General features: G+C 39.9%; 1 protein-coding gene across 1 annotated transcript in view; it reads left to right on the top strand.

Moving 5' to 3' along the window:
• Positions 1-2,016: 2,016 nt before the first annotated feature.
• PDE3B (phosphodiesterase 3B) overlaps positions 2,017-26,741 on the top strand; it is a 174,558-nt gene continuing 149,833 nt past the window's right edge. The window contains exon 1 of the mRNA XM_042904668.1: positions 2,017-3,071. Within this exon, the coding sequence (XP_042760602.1) occupies positions 2,097-3,071 (975 nt within the window). The 5' untranslated portion in view covers positions 2,017-2,096. The remainder of the gene's footprint in view (positions 3,072-26,741) is intronic.

The raw sequence follows: 26,741 nt of genomic DNA on the forward strand, positions 1-26,741 counted from the left end.
GTATTTGTTGAGCTGTGTTGTGAGGATACTTAAAAACAAAAATTTCCATTGTGATGGTGGAAAAAAGAGACACCATGGATTTTGGCCTTTTAATTTTTTTTTTTTTTAACGTTTATTTATTTTTGAGACAGAGAGAGACAGAGCATGAACAGGGGAGGGGCTGAGAGAGAGGGAGACACAGAATCGGAAACAGGCTCCAGGCTCTGAGCTGTCAGCACAGAGCCCGACGCGGGGCTCGAACTCACGGGGCTCGAACTCACGGACCTTGAACTCACGGACCGTGAGATCATGACCTGAGCCAAAGTCCGACGCTCAACTGACCGAGCCACCCAGGCGCCCCTGATTTTGGTCTTTTAAGGAAAGCATTTGAGTAATCGATTTGAAAACTCTATTAAATATTTCTTCTTTTGTTCAAGAGACAGAAACGGAAGGGGAAATTCTGGTCTTTTTTTCCTCTGAGTCAAATGCTTGTGCTAATTTCTCAGGATTTTTGCTATGTATGTGAACTATGGCCATATACGAAAATGGTCTGTTTTAGGTCATGGCTGTGGGCAGAGATTAATTGGTGAAAAATGGGCCTGTTTGTGGGATTTACCACACAGTAAGGTTTCTCATCTCCCTGGAAAAATGTGGAATTAGCTCTTTGAGAAATGCAGGCCTGTCATGAGGTTGAAGGGAGAGTTTGGGTGGAGGGAAACACAGTTCACTCTCTAAGGCAGTTATGATTGGTTAGATTCCAGAGCAGTCCCTTTGGTACAGCAAAGTTCTTGTCACTTTCAAGTCAGTGTTTCCATGTTGCTAGTTTCACCAGTAATTCACAGATAGCATCTTATTTTGCTTCTTTTGTGGCCAACCGATCCAAACTGGGCACTGGTCTTGGAGAGGACTCCGAATCCTCCCATCCCTCCTCTCTAGAACACGCCGTTACAGTGAAAAAGGCTCCAACGTGGAAAAAGCTGTGTGACAGCAGATTTTCTACGCTTGTTTAGGGAGATTCAGACATGAACTAATGAGTATGTATGGCAAGGGTAGGAAGCCGAGGATGGGACGTTAGTTCCTTGCCTGTGAAGACGGTTCTTGAGGAAGCTCAATAGCTCAATAGCATCTACTCAGATGGATGCTCTGGGGGAGCACTCCCAAGTGCACGCTCCTTCCTAAGACCACCGTGAATATTCCGGGCCTACTGAGTGGTTCAAGATTCCGCGTTGCTGTTGAGGGCAGACCCAGCCACACGGTCAGGGATCCTTCACCATGCCCCTGGCGGTGGCTGGACCTTACCGGGTGGCACAGTTCGGGCAGTCCAAGGGGCCCACCCTGAACCTGGATGAGGTGAGAGGCGGGTCCGGCTCCCCCCACTCCCCACAACTCGGTTTCCCAAGTAGGCACTGCCCTTGGGGACCGCAAACGCCCTCTTTCCCCCAAACCCCAGTGGTGACCTGTCCGAGCCTGGGTGCGTGTCTGTGACTTAGCCCCAAAGGGAACCCGCGCGCCTGGGGTCCCAGGATAGCGGGCTTGCCCCCTCCCACCCGGAGAAGACCCCGCCCGCCTCTGCCAGCCCGGGTCGGTCTCCGGGTGGCCCCGGCCGCGCTCTCCCCGGTCCCGGCGCGCTCAGTCCGCGGGATCCCCGGCTCGCGTCCGCGACAGCGACTGGACGGGGCGCGGGCGCGCGCGAGCGGCGGGCGGGGCGCGCGCCGGCCCGGGGCAGGCACGGGGGAGGAGCGCCAGCCCGCCCGCCGCCGCTCGCGCGCCCAACGGACCAGGCTGGGGCCGGGAGGTAACTGTTGCAGCCCGCGGGAGCTGGGAGGCGACGCCGAGTCTCCAGTCCCGAGCGGTGCCCGAGGGACGCGGAGGGGGCGGCCGCAGCGGTCCCGGGAGCAGCCCCTTCCGCCCCTCTCCTCCGCCAGCATGTCGCGGACCCCGCCGCTCCAACGCCCGCGCGGCGGGGATCCCGGGCCGCGGCGGCGGGCGCAACCCTGACGCGCTGCCGAGCCGGGGGGGCGCCCGGAGCGCGGGGCCGGGGGTGCTGAGGGAGCGCGAGCGGCCGCCGCGGTCCGAGAGGGGCGTGCCGAGCCCCGCGGCCAGCCCGGGTCCCGGCCATGAGGAGGGACGAGCGAGACGCCAAAGCCATGCGGTGCCCGCAGGCGCCGGACGGGGCCGGCCCGCCCCCCGAGAGTCTGAGGAACGGCTACGTGAAGAGCTGCGTGAGCCCCCTGCGGCAGGACCCTCCGCGTGGCTTCTTCTTCCACCTCTGCCGCTTCTGCAACGTGGAGCTGCTGCTGCCGCCGCCGGCCTCCCCCCAGCAGCCGCGCCGCGGCTCCCCCTCCGCCCGGGCGCGCCTCTCGCTGGGCGCCCTGGCCGCCTTTGTCCTCGCCCTGCTGCTCGGCTCGGGGCCCGGGAGCTGGGCTGCCGGGGCCGCCCGGCTGCGGACCGTGCTGAGCGTGTGCTCGCACAGCCTCAGCCCCCTGTTCAGCATCGCCTGTGCCTTCTTCTTCCTCACCTGCTTCCTGACCCGGAGCAAGCGGGGCCCCGGGCCGGGCCGGAGCGGCGGCGGCGGCGGCGCCTGGTGGCTGCTGGCGCTGCCAGCCTGCTGTTACCTGGGGGACTTCTTGGCGTGGCAGGCGTGGACTTGGGCTTGGGGGCCCCCCGCCGCGGCCCAGCACACGCCCCCCGCGGTGGCGGGCAGGTTGTTCTCGGCGCTGAGCTGCGTGGGCTTGCTGACGCTCGCGCACCCGGCCAGGCTCCGGCACGGCATCCTGGTGCTGCTCTTCTCCAGCTTCGTCTGGTGGGTCTCCTTCACCGGGCTCGGGTCGCTGCCCGCCGCCCTCAGGCCGCTGCTCGCCTGCCTGGTCGGGGACGCCGGCTGCCTGCTGGCCCTGGGCTTGGATCACTTCTTCCAGATCAGGGAAGCCCCTCATCACCCTCGCTTGGCCAGTACCGCCGAGGACAAAGTGCCTGTGATCAGACCCCGCAGGAGGTCCAGCTGCGTGTCGTTCGGAGAAACTTCGGCCGGTTACTCCGGCAGTTCCAAGATGTTCAGGAGACCTTCGTTGCCTTGCATTTCCCGCGAACAGGTATGGTACCAGAAAGCACGGCTTGGGAAGGAAGCGAGTGCGGTTTTATCGCTTCGATTCCCAATTTGAATTAGCGTTCTCGAAAGCACGTTAGCTTCCAGGGTTTCCGGGGGTGGGGGTGGGGGGGCAGGTTTGTTCTGGAAAGAAATGCTAAATTACAGGAAGCTTTGTAAACGTGCAGAAGTACCTTTTATCTTGGAATAGAAATGAAATCTCAGACTGATCGTATTGCAACTTTTAAAGACTTTGTTCTCAGAGTTCTCAGAGGAATGAGGTGAGTTATTTGCGGTTTAATAGATCGACGACTCGCCACTTTGGCACACACTGAGTTATGTCTTTTTGGTGCTGTTTGCCTGTTGCTGGTATAATGGTGGTATCTCTCCAATGATAACATATAGCAATTAGATTGAATACACGTGTGTGTGTGCGCGCGCGCGTGCGCGTGTGTGTATAAATTTTAATCAGTGCGGTTTCATTCTTGATAATCGAGAGGACGAATTCGAGATCCTATTCGAGATCCCTAATGAACAGGGATGAGCTGTGGAACTGAGGCTTGTTAGTGTAGATGAAAAGATAGTTGGGAATAATTTTTAAGGGATTCTTCCCCACCTCTCCCAGTTTCAGTAGTATAGCCCATCATAATCTTTTACAAGGCTAACTCCTGTCCATGGGTATTTGTTGCATAATTAGGAGAGTGTTGTAACAATTTAACCTTTAAACTTAGTAATGTCTGGAAAGATGCCAGAAGTATTTCCATTTCTCCCCCCTCTAGGTTTACATGTTTTTTTTGTTTTGTTTTGTTTTGTTTTAAGGAATTGAAATCATCCTCAGGGAAAAGTTGCTCTTTATGTAGTTTGGAGAAATCTTGTCCTATGTCACCAAGAAATCAGCAAATATAGTTGCTATTCATTGAACATTTGCTAGGTGCAAAATATTACATATATTTTCTCAAATCCTCACAAAAGCTCTGTATGGTGGATGACAACTTCAATTTAGAGATGAGTAAATTGAGGCTTATAGAAGTTACCCAACTACTTCCCACATCCAGTTAAGTGGCAGTGCTGGGACTTGAACCTACACGTTTCAGTTTTCAATGCTGTTTTCTAAGCAGCTAGAAAGAGGAGCGTAGAGGTTTTAAGTAGGAGAGTAGGAGTCTACACCATTGGTTTTCAGGCTTTTTGACCAGTGCTATGTTTTACACTGGGACCCAGTGTATTTGAAACAGAAGTTTCTTGTTCTTACTACGTCCGATGCTCTCTCTTTAATAGTCTTCAAGCTACTACATTGATTTTATGTTTAACACTGATCTGAAAGGTTCCAATGAGACCACACTTTGCTTTCTTGAAAAGTGTTCTCTCAGAGGCCGCTTTTGTGGTCTGTACTTACTGGGCCACATGCTAGAAAGAATTGTTCAAAAAGTGTTATGCCTTTTGTTTTCTAAGTTTACAGCCAGCGATGCTGTCTAGACAATGCTTAGAAAGATGTGTGTCAGGAGAAACACTGTTGGGAGAAAAGCTGCAGAGCAAAGTCATTTCAGCTCTTTTCACAGGCTAGAATGGCAGTTGGCTTGACTATATGTGAATAGGTTGCATTTTTTTCATACCAGAAAAGTGTTTTAGCAGCCTCATCATGTTTGTAAACAATTTTCCTGTACTTAACAGTATTGCACTGTAATGTATTTTAATTGTAATCTGTTGGTATAGCCAGTTATGGCTGTTTTCTTGTAAATTGAAGATCTCTGGTCATCTTAATCCTAGTGTGGTCCTCTTTTACCAACAGTAACCTTTTTCAGTCTTCAGCTAGGTGCAGTGGTGTTGTTATTGCTAGGTTGCTTCCTTTACTATTTGTATTAGAGGAAAACACAATTTCACTTTTAAAAAGGGCATATTTTCTTATTTCAGAAAACCCGTATTCACATGAGTAGAAACCATTTTTGGGGTCTTAAATATATGATGTTAGCTCAAGGGTTTATACGTGGCTATTTAACATTCAGTGTCATAAAGTAGTACTATTTTGGCATTACTACAAATTACTAGATATTTTTAACTTCGCAAAGATTATAATTAACATTCATTTTTACTTATGCTAAATTCCTGAAGTCTAACAGTGGGTCTGTGGCTTTTGTTTGCATGTTTATTAGGTTAAAGAAGTTAAGGAGAAATTAGTACTTTCACGGAAGTAAAAGACCAAGAGATGTTTCTGATTTTCAAAGTGGTGAACTTTGTATGTGACAATTGTGAAGTCGCCTTTTTGTTTCAGAAAGTGAAGGAAGGCAAAAAAGATTTTGGGTAGAACTTGTTACAGGGGGAAATGTCCTGAATTCATAGGCAGAGAGTCAAGGGTTAAGTCGTGGTTCTACTGTGTGATCTTGGACAAGTAAGTGAGTGAGTCTCAGTATCCTGTCAAGTTAGGGGATCCCAGTAGATTAATTCTATAGTACCGTTCAGTTCTAGAATCCATTTCTTTTAGTAAGGTATAAATAAAAGTATAACTAAAATGTCACAAATTAGTAGTTCTTGAAGTTTTACTTAAATGTTGAATGTTGATACTAATAAGCTATGTTTTCTAATTGGAAAAGATGAACAGATATTCTACTTTTTGAATAGAGCACTTTAAAAAAGTATATGTGGATTCATTTTTGGATTGATAACAAAATTATACTTTGATTTCTTCAAGAACTTAAATGTTTTTATGAACATCTTTGAAAAACAATTGAAAACTCATATAAATGCTTTTAATTGCGTCGGAGTGTATTTAAAATAATTTTTAACTTTTGGGATATTAGATACGATGTTGAAAATTAATGGCATATGTTTGTAAGGCACTTGATTTTCGTAATTAGACTGGTAGTACTTGATGTAAATGCTGTGTATGTGTCATTTCTTAGCTAAGGGTTTTTGTTGTTTTTAGCAAAGCATTTAGAGATTTAAAGTTTAAATCTAGTTACTGCTGACTGTGTCCTCTCTTGGGTTAATGGAAAGAAGCACTCGGTTTGTGGTGCATTTGCCAGCAGTCAGCTGAAACTAATAGGAAGCTAAAAGAAAAAAAAAAAATCAGTTGTCTACATAGAGGCATTGACCAGAGTATAACAAACTACATATCTATGCCATTTTAATTGTTTATTCTACAATGTAGTTTTCAGCTTCTCAACCAGATGATATGGTGTGTGATAGACTAGGTAAATAGGAGGTTTTGAAAGGTGTAAGTTACTGTGTGAGATATTTTTCTATACCTAAAATGCTAAGTGCTTTCTAAATGGTTAGGTAAATATTTAAAAATTCTGTGGCCTTAAAGCCCATAAATATTATTTAAAGTGTTAATTTTATATGAAAGAGATATACACATGTAGTAGGTAGGCCTTTAAAAAAGACTTTAAAGTTTAAGTGATTATTTACCCCCTTAAGGAATTTGCAAGGCAAACCCCAGTATGAATTTCTTTACTCATACTGTAGTATTTGTGAACTTTACTTTACGGTTTTAATGAGTGAGCGTTTTATTCTCATTTCATGTTAATATTTTGTAGTAAAATATCAACCTATGTAATGATTTTATGCTCTATTTTGTAAATATGTCCTCTGCCATCTGAATTATCTTTCAGAAATCACAGATTTAATCAAATCACTCACTCTTAAAAATCTCTTAGACTTTTTATTGTTCACAGGATAGAGTTCATGCTCTTGACCCTTGCCTACAAAGTCCTTTATAATCTGCTTTTAGCCTTTTGTTTGTTTTGTTTTTTAAAAAGCCACGTGGGACTTACTGAACGAACACCCCTTCCTCACATCCATCCTTGGCTCTGGCTGTTTGAGGACTGCTTATTGTTATTGACTTGTGGACTTTTTTCTTCTGCTTCTATCATTCACACTGGTTAAAATTTCCTTTAAGGAACAGATAGGATTAAGAATCTTTAGAAAGTACAGTGATACTCAAATTAATGTATAAGCAGAGGACAAAGCTCCATTATAGCAGAGATGGCCATGTATAAAAATAAATCATGCGAAGCAGTCATGACCTGAGATAGAATATTTTCATTATATCATATGAAATAGTAACATCTCCATAGTTTATGTTTTTCCACACTGAGTGAAAGGTAAATAGGGTCAACCATGAGTAAACCTGTATGAAGTTTGTTTTCATTGTCCTCTGACTTTTTATCCTCCTCAGGCAGGCCCTTCTTATTCTCCTTCCTTATTCCCAATTACTGTGTCAGCCCATTTCCCTAGCACATTTTACTTCTTTCCTATACCCCTAGCCAAAACAAGAACAGACTATACTTGCTGAACAAGTTTATTTGAACATGAGTATATTTGTATAGCTATAGAAGATAGAAGAGATTTAGAATTTATCTAATTGAAATATCATTTTTTTCAAGTTTATTTTGAGAGTATGAGCCTTCAGAAGAGTGGGGGAGGGGCAGAGAGAGAGAGGGAGAGTGAGAATCCCAAGCAGGCTTCGTGTTGTCAGTGCTGAGCCTGATTCCAGGCAAAATCTCACCAACTGTGAGCCAAAATCAAGAGTCAGACACTTAACTGACTGAGCCACCCAGGTAACCCTGAAATATCATTTTATAGAAAGGAAAGAAATTCAACTCCGGGGAGATAATATCGTCTCCAGGTTATGCTGTGAAATATTGGGACACAAGGACTTGAGTCTAGGTCTGGACTGCTAGTCCCTCTATATTTTCCATAAAGAGTGCCTGAATTCATAGTTTTGCCAGCTGTCTCCAATTATGTGGTAAAAGACGCCCTTGGTTAAAAGAGGTGGGTGGGGTGGGGAGTGGCGGGAGAGAGATAGGAGTGAGAGATAGCAAAGCCTCTGTGTTGACCTTGAAGACACACTTGATACCTGATGTGGTTGTTCCAGGGTGACTTGTAGGATGCAGCTGGTCTCAAACTCAAGTGCCTTCAGAGGCCAGCCACATAATGCATTTATGTTACATGTTGAGAAAGGAGGGGAGGGTGAGAAGAATGGAAGTGAACTGACTATTGCCTACTTGCCTGAGGGCTCTCAGTTTAAACAAAACAAACTGAACTCCTATGTTAGCCAAGCAAAACTTTAAGAGAGCTGAGTTCTGTCTGAGTCTTTCTGACAGTTTGTAACATTGTTCACCTTATTATATACAAGTTGATCTGTGTTTGTTTAAGTGATTGTTGGAAGCTTGTTCCTAAAACTTGGGCACAGGAGTGTATTTCCCGCTGTCTTTTTCTTTTGCAACCTAGAGTTTTCCCTCCAATATTGATAACTAGCAGGTATCTTTATCTTTATAAGATAGAGATCTTTATCCCTCCGCCATCCCTTAGAGGACATTGACTACTTGTTCCCTAGATTTCAGACAACTTGCATCCAGGGTTTCTTACATTTATTTACTCAGCACTTAAATTTGTAAATGAGAAATGCCATACGTGAAAGACTATATATATGTATATTTTGGTATGGTTTAAAGAAGAAAATAAAACAAACAAAAGTCATGTACTCACCACTCATTTTCTTCGAAGTTCCCTGTGTAACCTATTTTGTATCTCCTTTTCCCTGCCTCAGAGGCAACACATCTATTCATACACACACACACACACACACACACACACACACACACACACACACACAGTATTCATTCCCTTACTTAGCTTTACTATTATAATCCCCATGAATGTATTCCTAAGTAAATAATATGTTGTATTGCCTACATCTGAACTTTAAGTAAATAGAATCATGCTGTATTAATTCTTCTATAACTTTTTTTTTCTGATGATTTCTGAGATTCATCCATGTTGATTTGGATAGTTGTAGTTAATTTTTGAGTGCTTTATAGTATTTTAATCTCATATGGGCATAGTAAAATTTACTTATCCATTCCACTGTTTGTGGACCCTTGGGTAGTTTTCAGTTTTTGCTATTATATACAATGCTGCTATGAAAATTCTTATAAACGTCTTCTGGTGCATATGTGCATCTAGAGGAAGAACTGCTAAGTTGCAAGATAGGCTCCTATTCAATTTTACTAGGCAGAATAATGGCACCCTGAACATGTGCCTGTTCTAACTCCTGGAATTTGTGAATTTGTTACTTTATGTGGCAAAGGGGACTTTGCAGGTGAGATTAAGTTAAGGGCCTTGAAATGGGAAGATCAACCAGGATTGTCTGAGTGGTTCCATGGAATTGCAGGGGTCCTTAAAAAAGTGGAAGAGGGAGGCAGAAGAGATCACAGTGACCGAAGAGATGTGACAGTGGCTGTACGGTTGGAGTAATACAGGGTGAGGAAGACTCACTTAATCCACCTTTGACTTTGAAATAGGAGAAGGTCAGCAGTCAAGGAGAGCAGGCAGCCTCTCAAAGCTGGAAAAGACAAGGAAATGGACTTTTCTTAGAGTTCCCTGAATGAAATGAAGCCCTGCCAACACCTTGATTTTAGCTCAGTCAGACCAGCCTGACCCATAGAGGTGTGAGATAATACATTTGTGTTGTTTTATACCATTGAGGTTTTAGTTGTTACAGGAATGTATTACTTTGCAGCAGTTTGTATAGGTTGCTGAAACAAAGTACCGCAAACTGGGTGGCTTGAGCCACAAATCCATTGTTTCAGTTCTGGAGCCTAGAAATCCAAGATCAAGGTTGGTTCCTTTGCAAGACCTCAGAGGGAGAGCCTGCCTCGCAGCTTCTGGTGGCTTGCTGGCATTGTTAGGCAGTTTTGGGATTGTAGATGCATCCCCCCTATCTTGACCTTCATCTTTCACATGGCACTTTCTCTGTGTTGCTTCATTTTCTCTCTGTGCCTGTCTTTGTGTCCCAATTTCCCCTTTTTGTAAGGAACCCAGTCATACATGATTAGGGCCTAACCCTAAGGACCTCTGTGCAGACCTTATTTCCAAATAAAGTCACCTTATGAGATACTGAGGATTAGGATTTCAACTTTTTTGGGAGAACACAGTTCAACCCATACAGGTGGCGGTAGAAAACTAAGACACTATGGCAAGTTGAATTGTTTTTCAAAATGGTTATACCCTTTATACTTTTGCTAGAATTCCCTGAAACCAATGACTCCTATTTATTGACTTTATTTTTGTTAGTTTAGAGGGTGTGAAGTGGTATTTCTGTGTGATTTTAATTTGTATTTTCCTAATTACTAATAAGGCCGAGTACTTTTTATATTTATGGACTACATTTTTAAAAATTATTTTTGTTTTTTGTTTTTTTAATGTTTATTTATTTTTGAGAAAGAGAGAGAGACAGAGCATGAGTGGGGGAAGGGGCAGAGAGAGAGGGAGACACAGAACCTGAAGTAGGCTCCAGGCTCTGAACTGCCAGCACAGAGCCCAACACAGGGCTCGAACCCATGAACTGTGAGATCATGACCTCAGTCGAAGTCAGATGCTTAATTAACCCAGAGCCACCCAGGCACCCGTGGACTACATTTCTTATTCAGGGCTTACCTGTTTATGTCTTTTGCTCTTTTATTTTGCTGGTTTATTTTTTCTCAATAAATCATGAGTTCTTTATTCTGGACATAGGACATTAATCCTTTATTAACTGTTTGACTTGCAAATATCTTCTTTCAGTTTTTATGGTGTCTTTTGATAACTGAAGTTCTTTTTTTTTAATTAATTTCTTTATTTTTATTTTATTTTATTTTTTAAATTTCTTTATTTTGAGAGAGAGAGAGAAAGAGAGAGAGAGCAGGGGAGGGGCAGAGAGAGAGGGAGAGAGAGAATCCCAAGCAAGCTCTGTGCTGTCAGTGCAGAGCCTGATTTGTGGCTCAAACTCACAAACTGTGAGATCATGACCGAGCCAAAATCAAGAATTGGATGCTTAAATGACTGAGCCACCCAGGCACCTGATAATGCTCTAATGCTAAGACTCTTTGTGTCTTGTTTCTGAAACCCTTCCCTATTGGAAGTTATAATATAGATTTCTATATTTCTTTTTAACATTTTAAAGTTTTGCCTTTCAAAACTTTTTACCCATAAAGAATTGCTTCATATGATCCAATCTCATTTTTTATCCAGTGGATATTATCTCAACACAATTTATTGAAAAATTTATTCTCCATTTACCAGCATTGCTACCTCTGCCATGTATCAAGATATATGTCTGAAGATTCAGTATCTGTATGAATCTGTGTCTGGACTCTTTATTTTTTTATTTTTATTTATTTTAAATTTATTTTTAATGTTTATTTTTGAGAGAGAGACAGAGCATGAATGGGGGTGGGGGGGGGGGGCAGAGAGAGAGGGAGACACAGAATCTGAAGCAGGCTCCAGGCTCTGAGCTGTCAGCACAGAGTCCGATGCAGGGCTGGAACTCATGGACAGCGAGATCATGAGCTGAGCCAAATTTGGACATATAACCAATTGAACCACCCAGGCTCTTTATTAAGTTTCATTGGTTAGTTTATGCACTCTGTGTTTATACCACACTGTCTTAATTGTAATAGCTTTATAATAAGATAATAAGTGGTAAATCTCTTTTAAAAGTTCTTAAAGAGTATGTTGGGGTTTTTTGGACTTTGCTTTTGAATATAAATTTCAGAATAAGTTTGTCAAGTTTCACAAAAATCCTGTTGGGATCAGCATTGCAATAAATCTTTTGAACAGTTTAGAGAAGAATTTGCTTTTGATTGAAATTTTTAAGTGATATTTTTCTAGGAATTTATTTAATGTAACTTTTCAAATTTATTTTCTTGGTTCCTAATATCTTTTTATTATCTGGTTAGTCTGTTCAGCATCTGCATTAATGTCCTCTTTTTCATTTTTTAAAATGTTTATTTATTTTTGAGAGAGAGAGAGTGCATGCATGCATGTAAGCAGGGGAGGGCCAGAGAGAGGCCGGATAGAAGACCTGAAGCGGACCCTGTGCTGATAGCAGAAAGCTCAATATGGGGCTTGAACCCACAAACCAGGAGATCATGACTTGAGCCAAATGAGACTTAAATGACTGAGCCACCCAGGCTCCCTCTCTTTCATTTCTAATATCATTTGTATCTCTTTTCTTTGTTTCTTAATTGGCCTTGCTAGAAGTTCATTTGCTTTTTTTTTTTAAGTTTATTTTTTTTGAGAGAGAGCGCACTCATGCACATGTACGCAAGTGGATGAGAAGCAGAGTGGGAGGGAGAGAGAGAATCCCAAGCAAGCTGTGCTTTGTCAGTGCAGAGCCCAATGTGGGGCTTGAACCTACCATCTGTGAGATCATGACCTGAGCCAAAATCAACAGGGGAACCCTTAACCAACTGAGTCACACAGGTGCCTCTATTTCCTTTTTTTTTTATTAAAAATATTTTTCTTTAATGTTCATTTATTTTTGAAGGAGAGAGAGAGAGACAGAGTGTGAGCCATGAGAGGGGCAGAGAGAGAGGGAGACACAGAATCTGAAGCAGGCTCCAGGCTCTGAGCTGTCAGAACAGAGCCTGACATGGGACTTGAACTCACAAACCATGAGATCATGACCTGAGCTGAAGTTGGATGCATAACGAGCTGAGCCACCAGGTGCCCTGCCTCTATTTGCTTTTTAATCTTTTTAAAAAACCAACTCTTTGGATTGGCACTTATTTTCTATTTTATTTATACCAGCTCTTACTTTTATTGTTATTTTTTTCTTTCTTTGAGTTTCTTTTCTTAAAAAATTTTTTTTAATGTTATTTATTTTTGAGAGAGAGAGAGAGAGAGAGAGAGAGACAGAGAGAGAGAGAGAGAGACAGAGCGCAAGCAGGGGAGGGGCAGAGAGAGAGGGGAAGACACAGAATCCAAAGGAAGACAGCTCAGAGCCTGACTCAGGGCTGGAACCCATAGACTGCAAGATCATGACCTGAGCTAAAGTCAGATGCTTAACTGATTGAGCCACCTAGGCACCCCTCTTTGAGCTTATTTTCTTGTTCTTTTTCTAACTTTGTAATTGAGATGTTAAGCCTGTTAATTTTGAGACTTTTTAGTGTATTCATTTAAGATTATACATTTCTCTAAATATTGCTTTAGTTGACTCTCACAAGGTTTGATGTGTAGTAGTGTTATTGTTCAGTCCTAAGCATTTTCTCATTTTCATTTTGATTTCCCTTTTGACTATCAAGTTGCTTTGAAATAATAAAAATTTCTAATCATGCAGGTTTTCTAGTTATTTTATGGTTGTTTTCTGATTTAATTGCCTTGTGGGCAAAAGATGTGGCCTAACATATGATCAGTTTTCATTATTGTTCTGTGTGCTTGAAAATAATATATGTACTTCAATTTTTAGGTACAATGTTAGCTGTCTGGTAGGTAAATGTTGCAAAATGTTCTTGTCATGTTTTCTGTGTCCTTATTGACTTTTTAAAAAAATCTTCTTGACCCATTAGTAACTGGAGAGAATATGAAAAATCTCACTTTACTGGGACATCTGGGTGGTTCAGTGGGCTGAGCTTCTTACTGTTGATTTCGCCTCAGTTCCTGATCTCACAGTTCATGAGATCCAGGCGCGGTGCCACCCCTCCCCCCGACCCTCACCTCTGTGGGCTCTGTGCTGACAGCACGGAGCCTTCTTAGGATTCTCTCTTCTCTCTGTTCCTTCTCTGCTTGTGCTCTCTCTCTTTCAAAATAAAAAAAAAAAATACATAAACTTAAGAAACAAAAGCTTGAGGTGCCTGGATGGCTCAGTCGGTTGAGCCTTCGACTTTGGCTCAGGTCATGATCTCCCCATCCGTGAGTTCCAGCCCTGCGTCGGGCTCTGTGCTGACAGCTCAGAGCCTGGAGCCTGCTTCAAATTCTGTGTCTCCCTCTCTCTCTGCCCCTCCCCCACTCATGCTCTGTCTGTGTCTCTGTCTCTCTCTGTCAAAAACAAACATTAAAAAATAATAATAAAAAAGTAAAATAAAACATTAAAAAATAAAAAAAAATCTCACTTTGCTGGTAGATTTTTCAGTTTCCCCCTCATAGTTTGCAGTTTGCGTTTTGCATTTCATATTCATGAGAACATAGGTGGAGAATAGAACTTTTCAAATTAGATAGAATTACTTACCAAAGAAACAACAAAAGGTATACATGAGAGAAAGGATATTTCAAATGTCTAAAGAGTTAATGTAGGAAAGTAGTGGAAAACTAATTTGATCAGAGTTAGTATATATTTGCAAATTGCCTTTTATATATGCTAGGCTCCGGAGATACTAAGCACAGGGTCTGTATTCCAAGGAGCTCAAACTCTAATGCAGAGAGAAAATGTAAGTAAATAATTACAATTCAGTGTGGAAAGTGACATAGCAGAGGTATAAACAAGGTACTATGGGAACAGTATGGAAGGAACAACTAACTCTCTCCGAGCATTGGAAAGCCTTCAAGAAGTAATTAACAATTGACCTTTAATTTTCAAAGAACGTTTCTTCTTGATATAAAATAAGTCAAAAATGAATTTAAAAAAATTTCACTCCTATGAAAAAATTTCCCTCCTATGACTTTAAAAATAATTTTTTAAAAATTTATTTTATTTTAGTTTTTTAGTATAATTTGTTGTCAAGCTGGCTAACATACAGTGTATACAATGAGCTCTTGGTTTTGGGGGTAGATTCCCGTGATTTATTGCTTACATACAACACCCAGTGCTCATCCCAACAAGTGCCCTTCTCAATGCCCATCACCCATTTACCCCTCTCCCCCTACCATCAACCTTTAGTTTGTTCTCTGTGTTAAAGTTACTCCGTGTAGGGGCACCTGGGTGAATCAGTCGGTTAAGCAGCCAAGCCTTGGTTTCAGCTCAGGTCATGATCTCATGGTTTGTGGGTTCAAACCCCGCGTCAGGCTCTGCACTGGCTGTAGGGAGCCTGCTTGGGATTCTCTCTGTCCCTCTCTCTCTGTCTCTCATGTACTCTGTCTCTCTCATGTGCTCTGTCTCTCTCTCTCAAAATGAATAAACTTAAGAGTTATTCTGGCGTGAATTTCTACCTTACTCTAAGTGTGTATGGAGATAAATAACTTCTTTTCAACTAAGAGATTGAAAAGTCACACAAAACATAGTCAAATCAGGCAAACTGTTCACTTTGAGTGACCAATCAATGCTAATAACTAAAAAAGAGGTTTAAGTCCTTTATCAGAAATGTCAATATCAGTGGTAAAAATAATATAGGCACTAAAGTAATGTAACCCAGGATCAGAAAAGAGGGATTATCATAAGATGTAGCAATTACCAAGTACTTACTATGTGCTAGTCTTAACAACCCTGTGAAATAAGTATTGGGATCCTGTTTTGCAGCTAGACACTAAAGCAGAAAGGCAAACTAACTAGCCCTAAATCACTTAGCTAGTACATAGAAAATACCATAATATGCTGAGTGCCATTTACCAGTGTAAACGAACCCCTAAGAACTCTCCCAGCTGAAACAACTAAACTACAGGTTTAAACATTTTATGGAATACTTTTTGAAAGGAATCACTGAGTAAGAAAATCTCAGATCCCAAAAAAGAACTGAAGGTAGTGTAGGGTAGAAAACATTTCCCTTCTAGGTTCTTTGCCTGGTCTAATAATTAAATTGACATAAGACAGATTACAGGGTAGAAAAACAAATTTAACTGCATATGCGGGAGTCCCATACAAATCCGAAACTCAAAGAAGAGACCAAAGAAGGAATCTTTTATACCCTTTAGACAAAGAAACAATACATGTGTGAGGAATTGACAAGACAAAGAGGTTTGGGCTTGGGGTAGTAAATTGGTGAAGAAGTAACAAGTTTTTGTTTATACAGCCTTCTTGGCTCTAATTTCCCATCTCTGGTGATTAGGATGCTTTCTACTCTCCTGGCACTGGGAGAGGTACCTTTCACACTGGAGATTTATCTCCTGCTTTGAGGGTGGGGGAGACAGAGGAGGGTTAGACTGTCCATCTTGCACTAGCTGTTTCTCAAGTACCTTTATTTTTATTTATTTTTAAATTTCTATTTTTTATTGAGTGTAGTTGACACACAGTATTATATTAGTTTCAGGTAAACAGCATAGTGGTTTGACAGTAATATACCTGATGAAATACTATGATGAGTGTGGTTATCATCTGTCACCATACAAAGTTATTACAGTATTACTGACTGTATTTTCTATGCTAATTCAAAGTACTCAGTATGCCAAAGTGGCATATTTGGGGATGGCATATTCTGCTGTCCTTCAGTAGGAATTCTGAGAGGGAAGCAGACAGTAAAACCAGCTTTCACTGGAAGAGTTTCTCACCATCCTTAGAGACTTTGAACATTTGCTTCTGTTAGATATGGCCAGGCTCAAGAGATAAAATCTAGAGTCTGTCCAAACTCAGGAATCTAGGTGAGACCCAAAGTGTTACTCAACCAGTGAAAGGGTAAATGAGAAATAAATATGGCTGTGGATATGGGATGCCTATGTTGACTTTGGCTCAAGGGAATTGAGGAGGAATAAAATATAGTAACATATAACAAGAGGGCCCTTGTACTTTTTTTTTTTTTTTTTTTTTAATGTAAGCTCTATGCCCAGTGTGGGGCTTGAACTCACGGCCACGAGATCAAGAGTTGCATGATCTATCAACTGAACCTGACAGGTCCCCTCCCTCCCCTCCCCCCTCCCCCAGTTTTTTTTTTTTTCAATTGAAGAATAGTTGGCACGCAGTGTTACATGAGTTTCAGGTGTACAAACAACATAGTGATTGGGTAACTCTGTATGTTATGCAGTGCTCACCAGAAGCACAAGCACCATCTGTCACTGTATAACACTGTTACAATACCATTGACCGTATTTCCTATACTGTACCTTTCATCCCTATGATTTATTCATTCTGTAACTGGAAGCATGTACCTTCCATTCCCCTTGACCTATTTTACCTATCCTGTTTCCCCCTCCCCTCTGGCAGCTAGCAGTTCTCTGTATTTATGGGTCTGTTTCTTCCCTTTTTGTTTGTTCATTTGTTTTGTTCTTTAGATTACACATGTAAGTGAAATTATATATGTCTTTCTCCAACTTATTTCGCTTAGCATAATACCTTCTAGGCCCAACCATGTTGTCATCCTTTTTTATGTCTGAGTCATATTCCATTGTATACACGTACCACATTTTCTTTATCCCTTCATCTATTCATGGACACCTAGGTTGCTTCCATATCTTGGCTATTGTAAATAATGCTGCACTAAACATAGGGGTGCATAAATCTTTAAAAAAATATATCTTTTTGAATTAGTGTTTTCATTTTCTTTGGGTAAATACCCAGTAGTGGAATTACTGAGTCTTATGGTATTTCTATTTTCAATTTTTTTTTTTAATTTTTTTTTTTAACGTTTATTTATTTTTGAGACAGAGAGAGACAGAGCATGAATGGGGGAGGGGCAGAGAGAGAGGGAGACACAGAATTGGAAGCAGGCTCCAGGCTCTGAGACATCAGCCCAGAGCCCGACGCGGGGCTCGAACTCACGGACCGTGAGATCGTGACCTGAGCTGAAGTCGGACGCTTAACCGACTGAGCCACCCAGGCGCCCCTATTTTCAATTTTTTGAGGAGCCTCCATACTGTTTTCCACAGTGGCTGTACCAGTTTATATTTCTAGCAGCAGTGTGTAAGGGTTCCTTTTTCTCCACATTTTCCCAACAGTTGTTGGGATTTTGATTTTCATTTACATGATGATTAGAGATGCTGAGCATCTTTTCGTGTGTTTGTTAGCCATCTGTATGTCTTCCTTGGAATGTCTATTCAGGTCCTCTGCCCATTTTTAAATCAGATTATGTGTGTTTTTGATGTTGAGTTTTAAAAATTCTTTATATGTTTTGGATATTAACCCCTTATCAGATATATCATTTGCAGATATCTTCTCCCATTTGTAGGTTGCCTTTTTGTTTCCTTCTAAAAATTTTTTTCTTTTTTTTAATGTTTATTTTTTGAGAGACAGAGACAGAGCGTGAGCAGGGGAGGGGCAAAGAGAGAGGGAGTCACAGAATCCAAAGCAGGCTCCAGGCTCTGAGCTGCTAGCACAGAGCTCAACGTGGGGCTTGAACTCACAAACCTCGAGATCATGACCTGAGCTGAAGTCGGATGCTTAACCGGCTGAGCTACCCAGGTGCCCACCTTTTTATTTTCTTGATTGCTTCCTTTGCTCTGCAAAAGCTTTTTATTTTGGTGTAGTCTCAATTGTTTATTTTTACTTTTGTTTCCCTTGCCTGAGGGGACATGTGTAGAAAAATGTTGCTAAGGCTGATGTCAAAGAGATGACTGGCTATATTTTCTTATAGGAGTTTTATATTTCAGGTCTCACATTTAGGTCTTTAATCCATTTTGAGTTTAGTTTTGTATGTGGTGTAAGAAAGTGGTCCAGTTTCATTCTTCTGCATGTAGCTGTCTAGTTTTCCCAGCATCATTTAGTGAAGGGACTGTCTGGCCTCCTCTGTTATGGATTAGGTGACAAATGTGGATTTATTTCTGGGTTCTCTGTACTGTTCTATTGATCTATGTGTCTCTTTTTGTGCCAGTACCATACTGTTTGGATCATTGTATCTTTGTAGGATATCTTGAAATTTGGGATTGTGATACCTACAACTTTGTTTTTCTTTCTCAAGATTGCTTTGGCTATTTGGGGTCTTTTGTGGTTCCATATAAATTCTAGAATTATTTGTTCTAGTTCTGTGAAACATGCTATGGATATTTTGATAGGAATTGCATTGGTTCTATAGATTGCTTTGGGCAGTATGGACATTTTAGCAGTATTCAGTCTCCCAGTCCATGAACATGGAATATCTTTCCATTTGTTTTATCTTTACTTTCCCTCATCAGTGTTTTGTAGTTTTCAGAGTACTGATCTTTCAGTTTTTTGATTAAGTTTATTCCTAGGTATTGTATTCCTTTTGGTGCTATTGTAAGTGGAATTGTTTTGTTAGTATCTTTTTCTGCTACTTCATTATTGTATGGAAACATTACAGATTTCTGTATGTTATTTTGTATACTACAACTTTACTGAAGTCATTTATTCTGATAGTTTTCTGTGGAGTCTTTAGGGTTTTCTGTGTCTACTATTATGTCATCTGCAAATAGTGACAGTTTTACTTTTTCCTTATAAATTTGGATGCCTTTTAGTTATTTCTTGTCTGATTGTGTGGCTAGGCCTTCCCATACTATGTTGAATAAAAAGTGACGAGAATGGGCATTCTTGTCTTAAAGGAAAAGCTGTTTTTCACCATTGAGTATAATATTAGCTGTGGGTTTTTCATATATGTATGACTTTTTTTTAATGTGTGTATTCCTTCTGAACCGACTTTATCGAGCATTTTTATCATGAATGGATGTTGAATTTTGTGAAGTGCTTTTTTTGTATCTATTGAGATGGTCATGTGATTTTTATCCTTCATTTTGTTAATGTGTATCATGTTCATTTGTGGGTATTGAGCCATCTTTGTTTTGCTGGAATAAATCCCGCTTGATCATGGTGAATGATCCTTTTAATGTATTGTTGAATGCAGTTTGCTGTATTTTGCTGAGGATTTTAGTATCTATGTTCATCTGAGATACTGGCCTGTGGTTTTTGTTGTTGTTATTTTGTTTTGTTGTTATTGTTTTCTTTTGTTTTTGTTTTTGTAGTGTCTGGTTTTGGTGTCAGGGTAATGCTGGCCTTGCACAATGTATTTGGAAGCTTCCCTTTTCCTTCTATTTTTCAGGATAGTTTGCGGAAAATAAGTATTAACTGTCCTTTCAATATTTGGTGGAATTCACCTGTGAATCCATCTGGTCCTGGATTTTGTTTCTTGGGAGTCTTTTGATTACTGATTGATTCAGTTTTGTTACTGATAATCAACCTGTTCAGATTTTCTATTTCTTCCTGATTCAGTGTTGGAGGATTGTATGTTTCTTTTCTTTTTTTCTTTCTTTTCCTTTTCTTTTCTTTTTTCTTTTTTTGTGGTGAAATACACATAACATAAAAATTATCATTGTAACCATTTTTAAGTGTACATTTTAGTGGCATTAAGTACATTCTCACTGTTGTGCAACCATAGCTGCCATCCATCTCTAAAACGTTTCTTACCTACCTAAACAAAATATATAACCATTAAATAACTCTGTATTCTGCCTCCTCCTGGCCCCTGATAAATGCCATTCTACTTTCTGTCTCTATGAGTTTGACTACTTTAGTTACCTCAAAGAAGTGGAATCCTACAGTATTTACCTTCTTGTGACTAATTTATTTCACTTAGCATAATCATTGTTGGAATTTTCATAGGCTTTGCTTTGAATTCACAGATTGCTTTGAATAGTGTTATGTTAACCATATTACATCTTACCATCCATTAACATGGGATATCTTTGTATTTATTAGTTTTTCTCTTTATTTGTGTTTTAATTTCTTTGAGCAGCGTTTTATAGTTTTCAGTGTATGAGACTTTTTCCTCTTTGGTTAAGTTTTTTCCTAAGTATCTGTTTTGCTGCTATTGTAAGTGGACTTGTTTCTTAATTTTATTTTTGAATTGTTCATTGTCAGTGTGTAGAGTATAGCTGATTTATATGTGTTGATTTTGTGTTCTGCAGCTTTCCTGAATTTGTTTATTCTAATAGTTTGTGTTTGTGTGTGTGTAATCTTTATGGTTCTCATTTAATTAAAAAATTTTAAAACTAAGGCTTAATTAAGTTGTCATTATTATTTTTAAGACTTGATTTTTTTTTTTTTTTTAGAGGAGTTTAAAGTTCACTGGAAAATTGAGGGGAACGTACAGAAATTTCCCATATACACTTTGCCCTCAACCTGGTATAGTCTGTTCCATTATTAACATCTCCCACAAGATTTGGTACAACTGAGGGCCTACCTACATTGACACATCGTAATCACTCAAAGTCCATACTTTCCACTAGGTTTCACTCTTGGTGTTGTACATACAATCTATGGGTTTAGACAAATGTATAATGACAAGTATGCATCATTACGGAAAATAAAAAGTACTTTCACTGCCCTAAATATCCTCTGCTCCACGTATTTATTCCTTCCCCACTCCCCACCCCTGGCAGTCACTAATCTTTTTACTGTATTCCATACTTTTGCCCTTTCCAGAATTATAATTGGAATAATAAAGTACTTAGTTTTTTTTTTTTTATTGAAATTAATGCTATATATGCAGACTGAGAAAACACAAGTGAAAAATGTAAAGTGGTCCCAGGTGATTGTTAGGAGTAAATTCAAATTCCTCAAATTAATTCCCACGGATAAAAATTGAGCACTGCATTCATCGAAGATCCATAGGGGCGCCTGCGTGGCTCAGTCAGTTAAGTGTCCGACTTCAGCTTAGGTCATGATCTCACGGTTCATGAGTTCGAGCCCCGCATCGGGTTCTGTGCTGAAGGCTCAGAGCCTGGAGCCTGCTTCTGAATCTGTGTCTCCCTCTCTCTCTGCCCCTCCCCCACCTGTGCTCTGTCTCTCTTTGTCTCAAAAATAAACGTTAAAAAAAAATTTTTAAAAATATCCATAAAACATGCAAGGAAACAAGGCACAATGAGTACAAACATGCAGAAAAAAGTATACAGCAAAAAAAAAAAAAAAAAAAAAATCACACCCCGAAAGTCTTCAGAGGTCAGAAATGTCATCTGCTAGGTATAGGAAATGTTAATATGTTTAAAGAAATAAAATAGGAAGTTGGGAAAATGATGGGTTAACAGAGGGTCGACAGATTTGAAAAATAGAACTTCTAAAGATGAAAGAAATAACTACAAATTGAAAACCTGATGTATATATTAATTAGCAGTTGAGGGCAGAATTTGTGAACCCGAAGGTAGATCCGTAGAAACTATCCATAACATTCTGCAGAGAAAAAAAGAGATGGAAGAGAAATAGAGCCAACTTGGAGAATGAGGAGAAAAAATTTAACATGGATTTAATTGAAGTTCTAAAAGGCTATAAGAAAATGGAAAACAGGCAATATTTGAGGAGATAATGGGTGTAAAGTTGAATTCTATAGCTCTGATGAAAAATACAACTGATAGCCAGAAAGCCCTCTGAATCTTAAGCAAAATAAAAAGAAATCCACCCCAGATGTATCATTGCAAAATTCAGAACACACAAAAAAAGAGAAGTACTAAAAGGAGTCAGAGAGAAAAGAGACATTAACTACAAAAAAAAGATGAGTGACAATTATACTGAAAGGTGACTTATTAATAGCAGCAGTGGTCCCAGAAAGCAGTAGAGTGTCATCCTTCGTGTGCTGAGGGAAACCAACTGTCAAACTAGAAATCAATGTCCAGCAAAACTTTCTGGGAAGAGAACAAATTAAAATCATTTGAGACCAGCAAAAATTGGGAATTTGTCTCACCAAAAATACATATGGTTCAGGCACAAAGAACTGAAATCAAGAAGAAATGCTAATAACAGATACATAGGTAAAACTAAGCAACCGTGATGTTATAAAACATTATCAACAGTGCCTAATTTGCGACGGGAGAATGAATGAGCTAGGACTGAATCAGTAGAAAACAATAGCATTTACCCTGGAAAGAAAAATTCGGAAAGTGAGGCTCTCAGTATGAAGGCATTTCAGGTCTGGGTGTGTGAAAGGTTAGTAGTATCATTAGTATCAGTAGCTACCATAGAGAATGGAAAGTTGCTGACTTGGGAGAAGTGACAAAAAGCTTGGCTTTCTCGGGTAACAGCTTGTTGTTTTCTTATGTATGCGCGTGCTCCGTAGGATGTAAGCTCCCTGAGAACAAGGCTCCAACATTTCTATTTTGTGTTTCTCATTAGTACATTTGTGAGTTCACAGTGGTTATCTATGACTGTATTTACTCTTACTGTCATTTTTCATCATAGTTCCATGTTACCCTTGAGTAAAGGAAGAACTGTAGGTGGAGATGAGTTCCAATCTTTGGTATTCTCATTAATAGGAAGTTGTGTTGCACAATGTCAAAGCCAGACTGCTTGAGTTTAAATGGCATTTCTGCCACTTAAGGATGTTGGGCATGTTATTTAACAAACTTTGTAAAACTAGGGGTAGTAATAACATCTGTCTCACTGATGTGAGGTGTTGTTAGAGAATTAAAGGAATTAATAGCCTGGAAAATTCCCGGAACAGTGTCTGGTACCTGGCAAACTCTCAATAGGTTAATTGTTGGTGTTGTTTTGTTACTGATAGTTAAAATTTTCATCTTCAAATTGCTTTGCAGTTTATGCCAAATTACTCTAAAATCAATGGTAAGGCTAATAAATTTAGATCTTTCAAACAATACCTTTTTATTACACCCGCAGTTCTCTTGCAACCTAATACAGGTAGAAAGTCTTGTATAAGGGACTATATGGGGGAAATTCTGTTAGCAATTGCCAGTATTAGGACAACAAAGAAAAGATACTAACGATGATTTAAAAATGGATTGAAAGGGTTTATTGGGGGTTTCTTATGTTTTGAAGTTTCGGACGTCAAGGTTAAGAACCTTTGGTCTGCAAGATAAAGAATTTGTCAGTTATTGCAACCCTAACGTACTATCCCCTATAATTTTTTGTTCCAGTTTGTCATTTTGGAGTTTGAGGTATATTAGAACCTCACCCATAACTGTTGCTTCATAGTTCACTACTAACCATGTTGACAGCTATGCAGCCCCACCCCAGGGATGGTAAGAGGGAGACAAAAGATAAGAGAACAGAAGGAAGAGAAATGGTGTATGTAGAGCAGCTCCTTAACCCTGTTTCTCACTCCAGTCAGCCTTAGGCACTGTGCTGTACTGCGTTTAGATGAAGTTCTGTGAAGATCTTCCACTGTGTAAATGGTAATGGTTTAAAGTGGACAAAAATATGTATGGGTGTGAATTTTTACAAGTATACGGGGAAATAATTTTCTTAATGGCAGAAGTGCCTACATACACATTAGTAAATGCCAATATGTATCATTATATATCATTTATTGTTTTCTTCTCTTGTAAAAATAAGCACCATATAGAATTAGCTTTAATATCTGAAAATTCGTTTCTTCAGCAGACACTGCTAAGGCATTCTGCCAGGAGCAATGAAGGCTATGAAGAAGAATCATGTAAGGATACAACACCCAGAAGTTTACTGTAAGATAAAGTGAAGATTTTATTTTAAATTAGACAGAAGGACGTTGTAATATTATAATGTCTGAGGGGGGCTCAATAAATAGCACCCATATTCCCTGCCCAAATTCTGAACAAATTAAGAAAAGAATGACAGATAAGTTATCAGAATACCACCTTTATTCCTGATAAAGCTTATACTGGAGGACTTGCCTTACTTTTCCGGCAAGTTTGTTTTTTTTTTTTTAATACTGAACCCCAGAGTTAAATAGACCTACCTGGTCACAGGCAGGACGGGGCCAGGAATGTCCTTCCTATTTGTAGAGAAGCCTAACCATGGAGGAGCACTGGAGTACTCTTTCCAGGTAGCAGGTAGGCTCCCAACAGTAAATACATGGATATAGTTATGCTTACATAACTCTTTAGTCTAAATTTCCCAATCATGTAAGTCCCTATTCCCCTTCTAGGAAAAAAAAAAAAAAAAAAAAAACCGGTGAGGGAATAGAGAGAGGCCAGAGTTATTAGGGAAGATTGCTCCTCATAGAAACCTAGGATTGAGGAAAAGACATTGCCTTTCATCATGAAAATAGAAAAAGTCATTTCTAATCTCAACTTCTTTTACATGACAATATTTTAAGTCTTACATTACCTTGTTTTTGCAACTGTAATTTTTACAGAGTTGCGTGGAGGGTACATTATTTTAAAACTGCGGCTACATTAGACCTTCTTCATTGCTTTCTGTCTTGACAAAATTGAGTCACTTCCCTCTTACTGTGCATCTGTTATTGCTCTTAACACTCAATTTTATTTGTGCTGACAGGTCTTTCTTACCTGTTTATTTTGTGTTGTTTTATTTTATTTGTTTTAAAGTTTGTTTATTTATTTTGAGAGAGAGCACGAGCAGGAGAGAGGCAGAGAGAGGTAGAGAGAGAATCCCAAGCAGGCTCTGCACTGTCAGCGCAGAGCCTGATGTGGGGCTTGATCCCACACATTGTGATGATCATGACCTGAGCTGAAATCAAGAGTCGGATGCTTAACTAACTGAGCCACCCAGGCACCCCAGTATTTTTTTTATATTCTAAGAAACTTTTGTCTGTCTACTTGAATATCTCAAAGATAACTCTTTTATGTTTTCTTCTGAGAGCTTTATGGCCTGTGTTCTAACTTGCATTAATTTTTTTGTGTATGGATTGAAGGTCAAGATTTCTTCTTTCCATGTAGGTAACTAGTTGTTCCAGCACTGTTACAAAGACTTTTCCTTCGCCCATTGAATTGTCTCTGCACCCTTGTCTAAAACCCATTGGTAATATATTTGTGGGTTTACATAATAGGATTCTAGTCTTATTTTTCTTTTTTTTCTGATATAAACTCTAATAAAATGAAAACCAGGAGTAGAACCTAGGATAAGAAAGGTGGTACTTAGATTTGATTGTATATTATAGTTTTTTCGTCTTATCATTTGAGAATATATTCTGAGTTCATCTGAAAAAGGGAAGAAGCTTATCTCTTCTTATCTTAAGTCTCTTCTAAAGCCAAATCACTCTGAAGATTGGGGAAGTAATCCAGGCTTTGTTATGAGGCCCATGGTACAGGATGAGGTAGCCCATGGTCTTTACCTTTTCAGGTTAGGACTTAATAAAAATAACTTACATATATGATGAGCATTTCCTATGTGTTTGACATTATGCAAAGTGCTTTATTACAAACAGTCTCATTTACTCCTTCCCCCAAACCTTAGGTGCTTACCTTTTATATTTTTTAATTAAAAATTGTAAATTACCATAATAAAATGGACTTTTTAGGCATGTAGTTCTATATGGTAATGGTTTATATACTATTGACATGAATATAGATTTGCAGATCCATCATAATGATCAGAATGCCAAATAGTTCCTTTACCCCCCAAAATTCTCTCGTACTATGTCTTTGTAGTCATATCTTCTCTCCTCTCCTAACCCTTGCCAACCACTAACCCTCTTTCGTTGTAGTTTTACCTTTTTGAGAATGTCAGAATCAAACAGCATGGAACCTTTTGAGATTGGCTTCTTTCACTTAGCGTGATGCCTTTGAGAGTCTTCTAAGATGTTGTATGTAACATACTCCTTTTTATTGCTGAGTAATAGTCCATTGGCTGTATGTACCTCAGGTTGTTTATCCATTCACTTGTTGAAGGATATTTGAGTTGTTTCCAAATATGTTGATTATGACCAGAACTGCTATCAACATTCATATAAAGATTTTTGTGTGAACATAAGTTTTTATTTCTCTAGGATAAATACCTAAGAGTAGGGTTGCTAGGTCATGTGATAAGTATATGTTTAACTTTGTAAGAAATTGCCAGTTGTTTTCCAGAGTGGTTGTGCCATTTTTCATTCTCACCAGTAATGTATGAAGGTTCCAGTGGCTCCACACCCTCACCAGCACTTGGTATTGTTATCATTTTTCATTTTCATTACTTGAATATGTGTAATGGTATCTCATCAGAGTTTTAATTTGCATTTCTCTAATGGCTGCTAATGATTTTGAATATTTTTTTTCTTTTTCCCATTATATATCATCTTTGGAGAGGTGGGTTTAAGGGTTCAGGTCTTTTGTTGGATATGTAATTTGCCAATATTTCTCCCCTCTATAGCTTGACTTCTCATTCTATGAACTGTTTTTCAGAGAGCAAAGATTTAAGTTTTGATGAAGTTCAGTTTATCAGTTTTTCCTTTTTCATGGGTCATGTTTT

This window comes from Panthera leo, chromosome D1 (assembly GCF_018350215.1).
Source record: "Panthera leo isolate Ple1 chromosome D1, P.leo_Ple1_pat1.1, whole genome shotgun sequence".
NCBI classification, from domain to species: Eukaryota; Metazoa; Chordata; class Mammalia; order Carnivora; family Felidae; genus Panthera; species Panthera leo.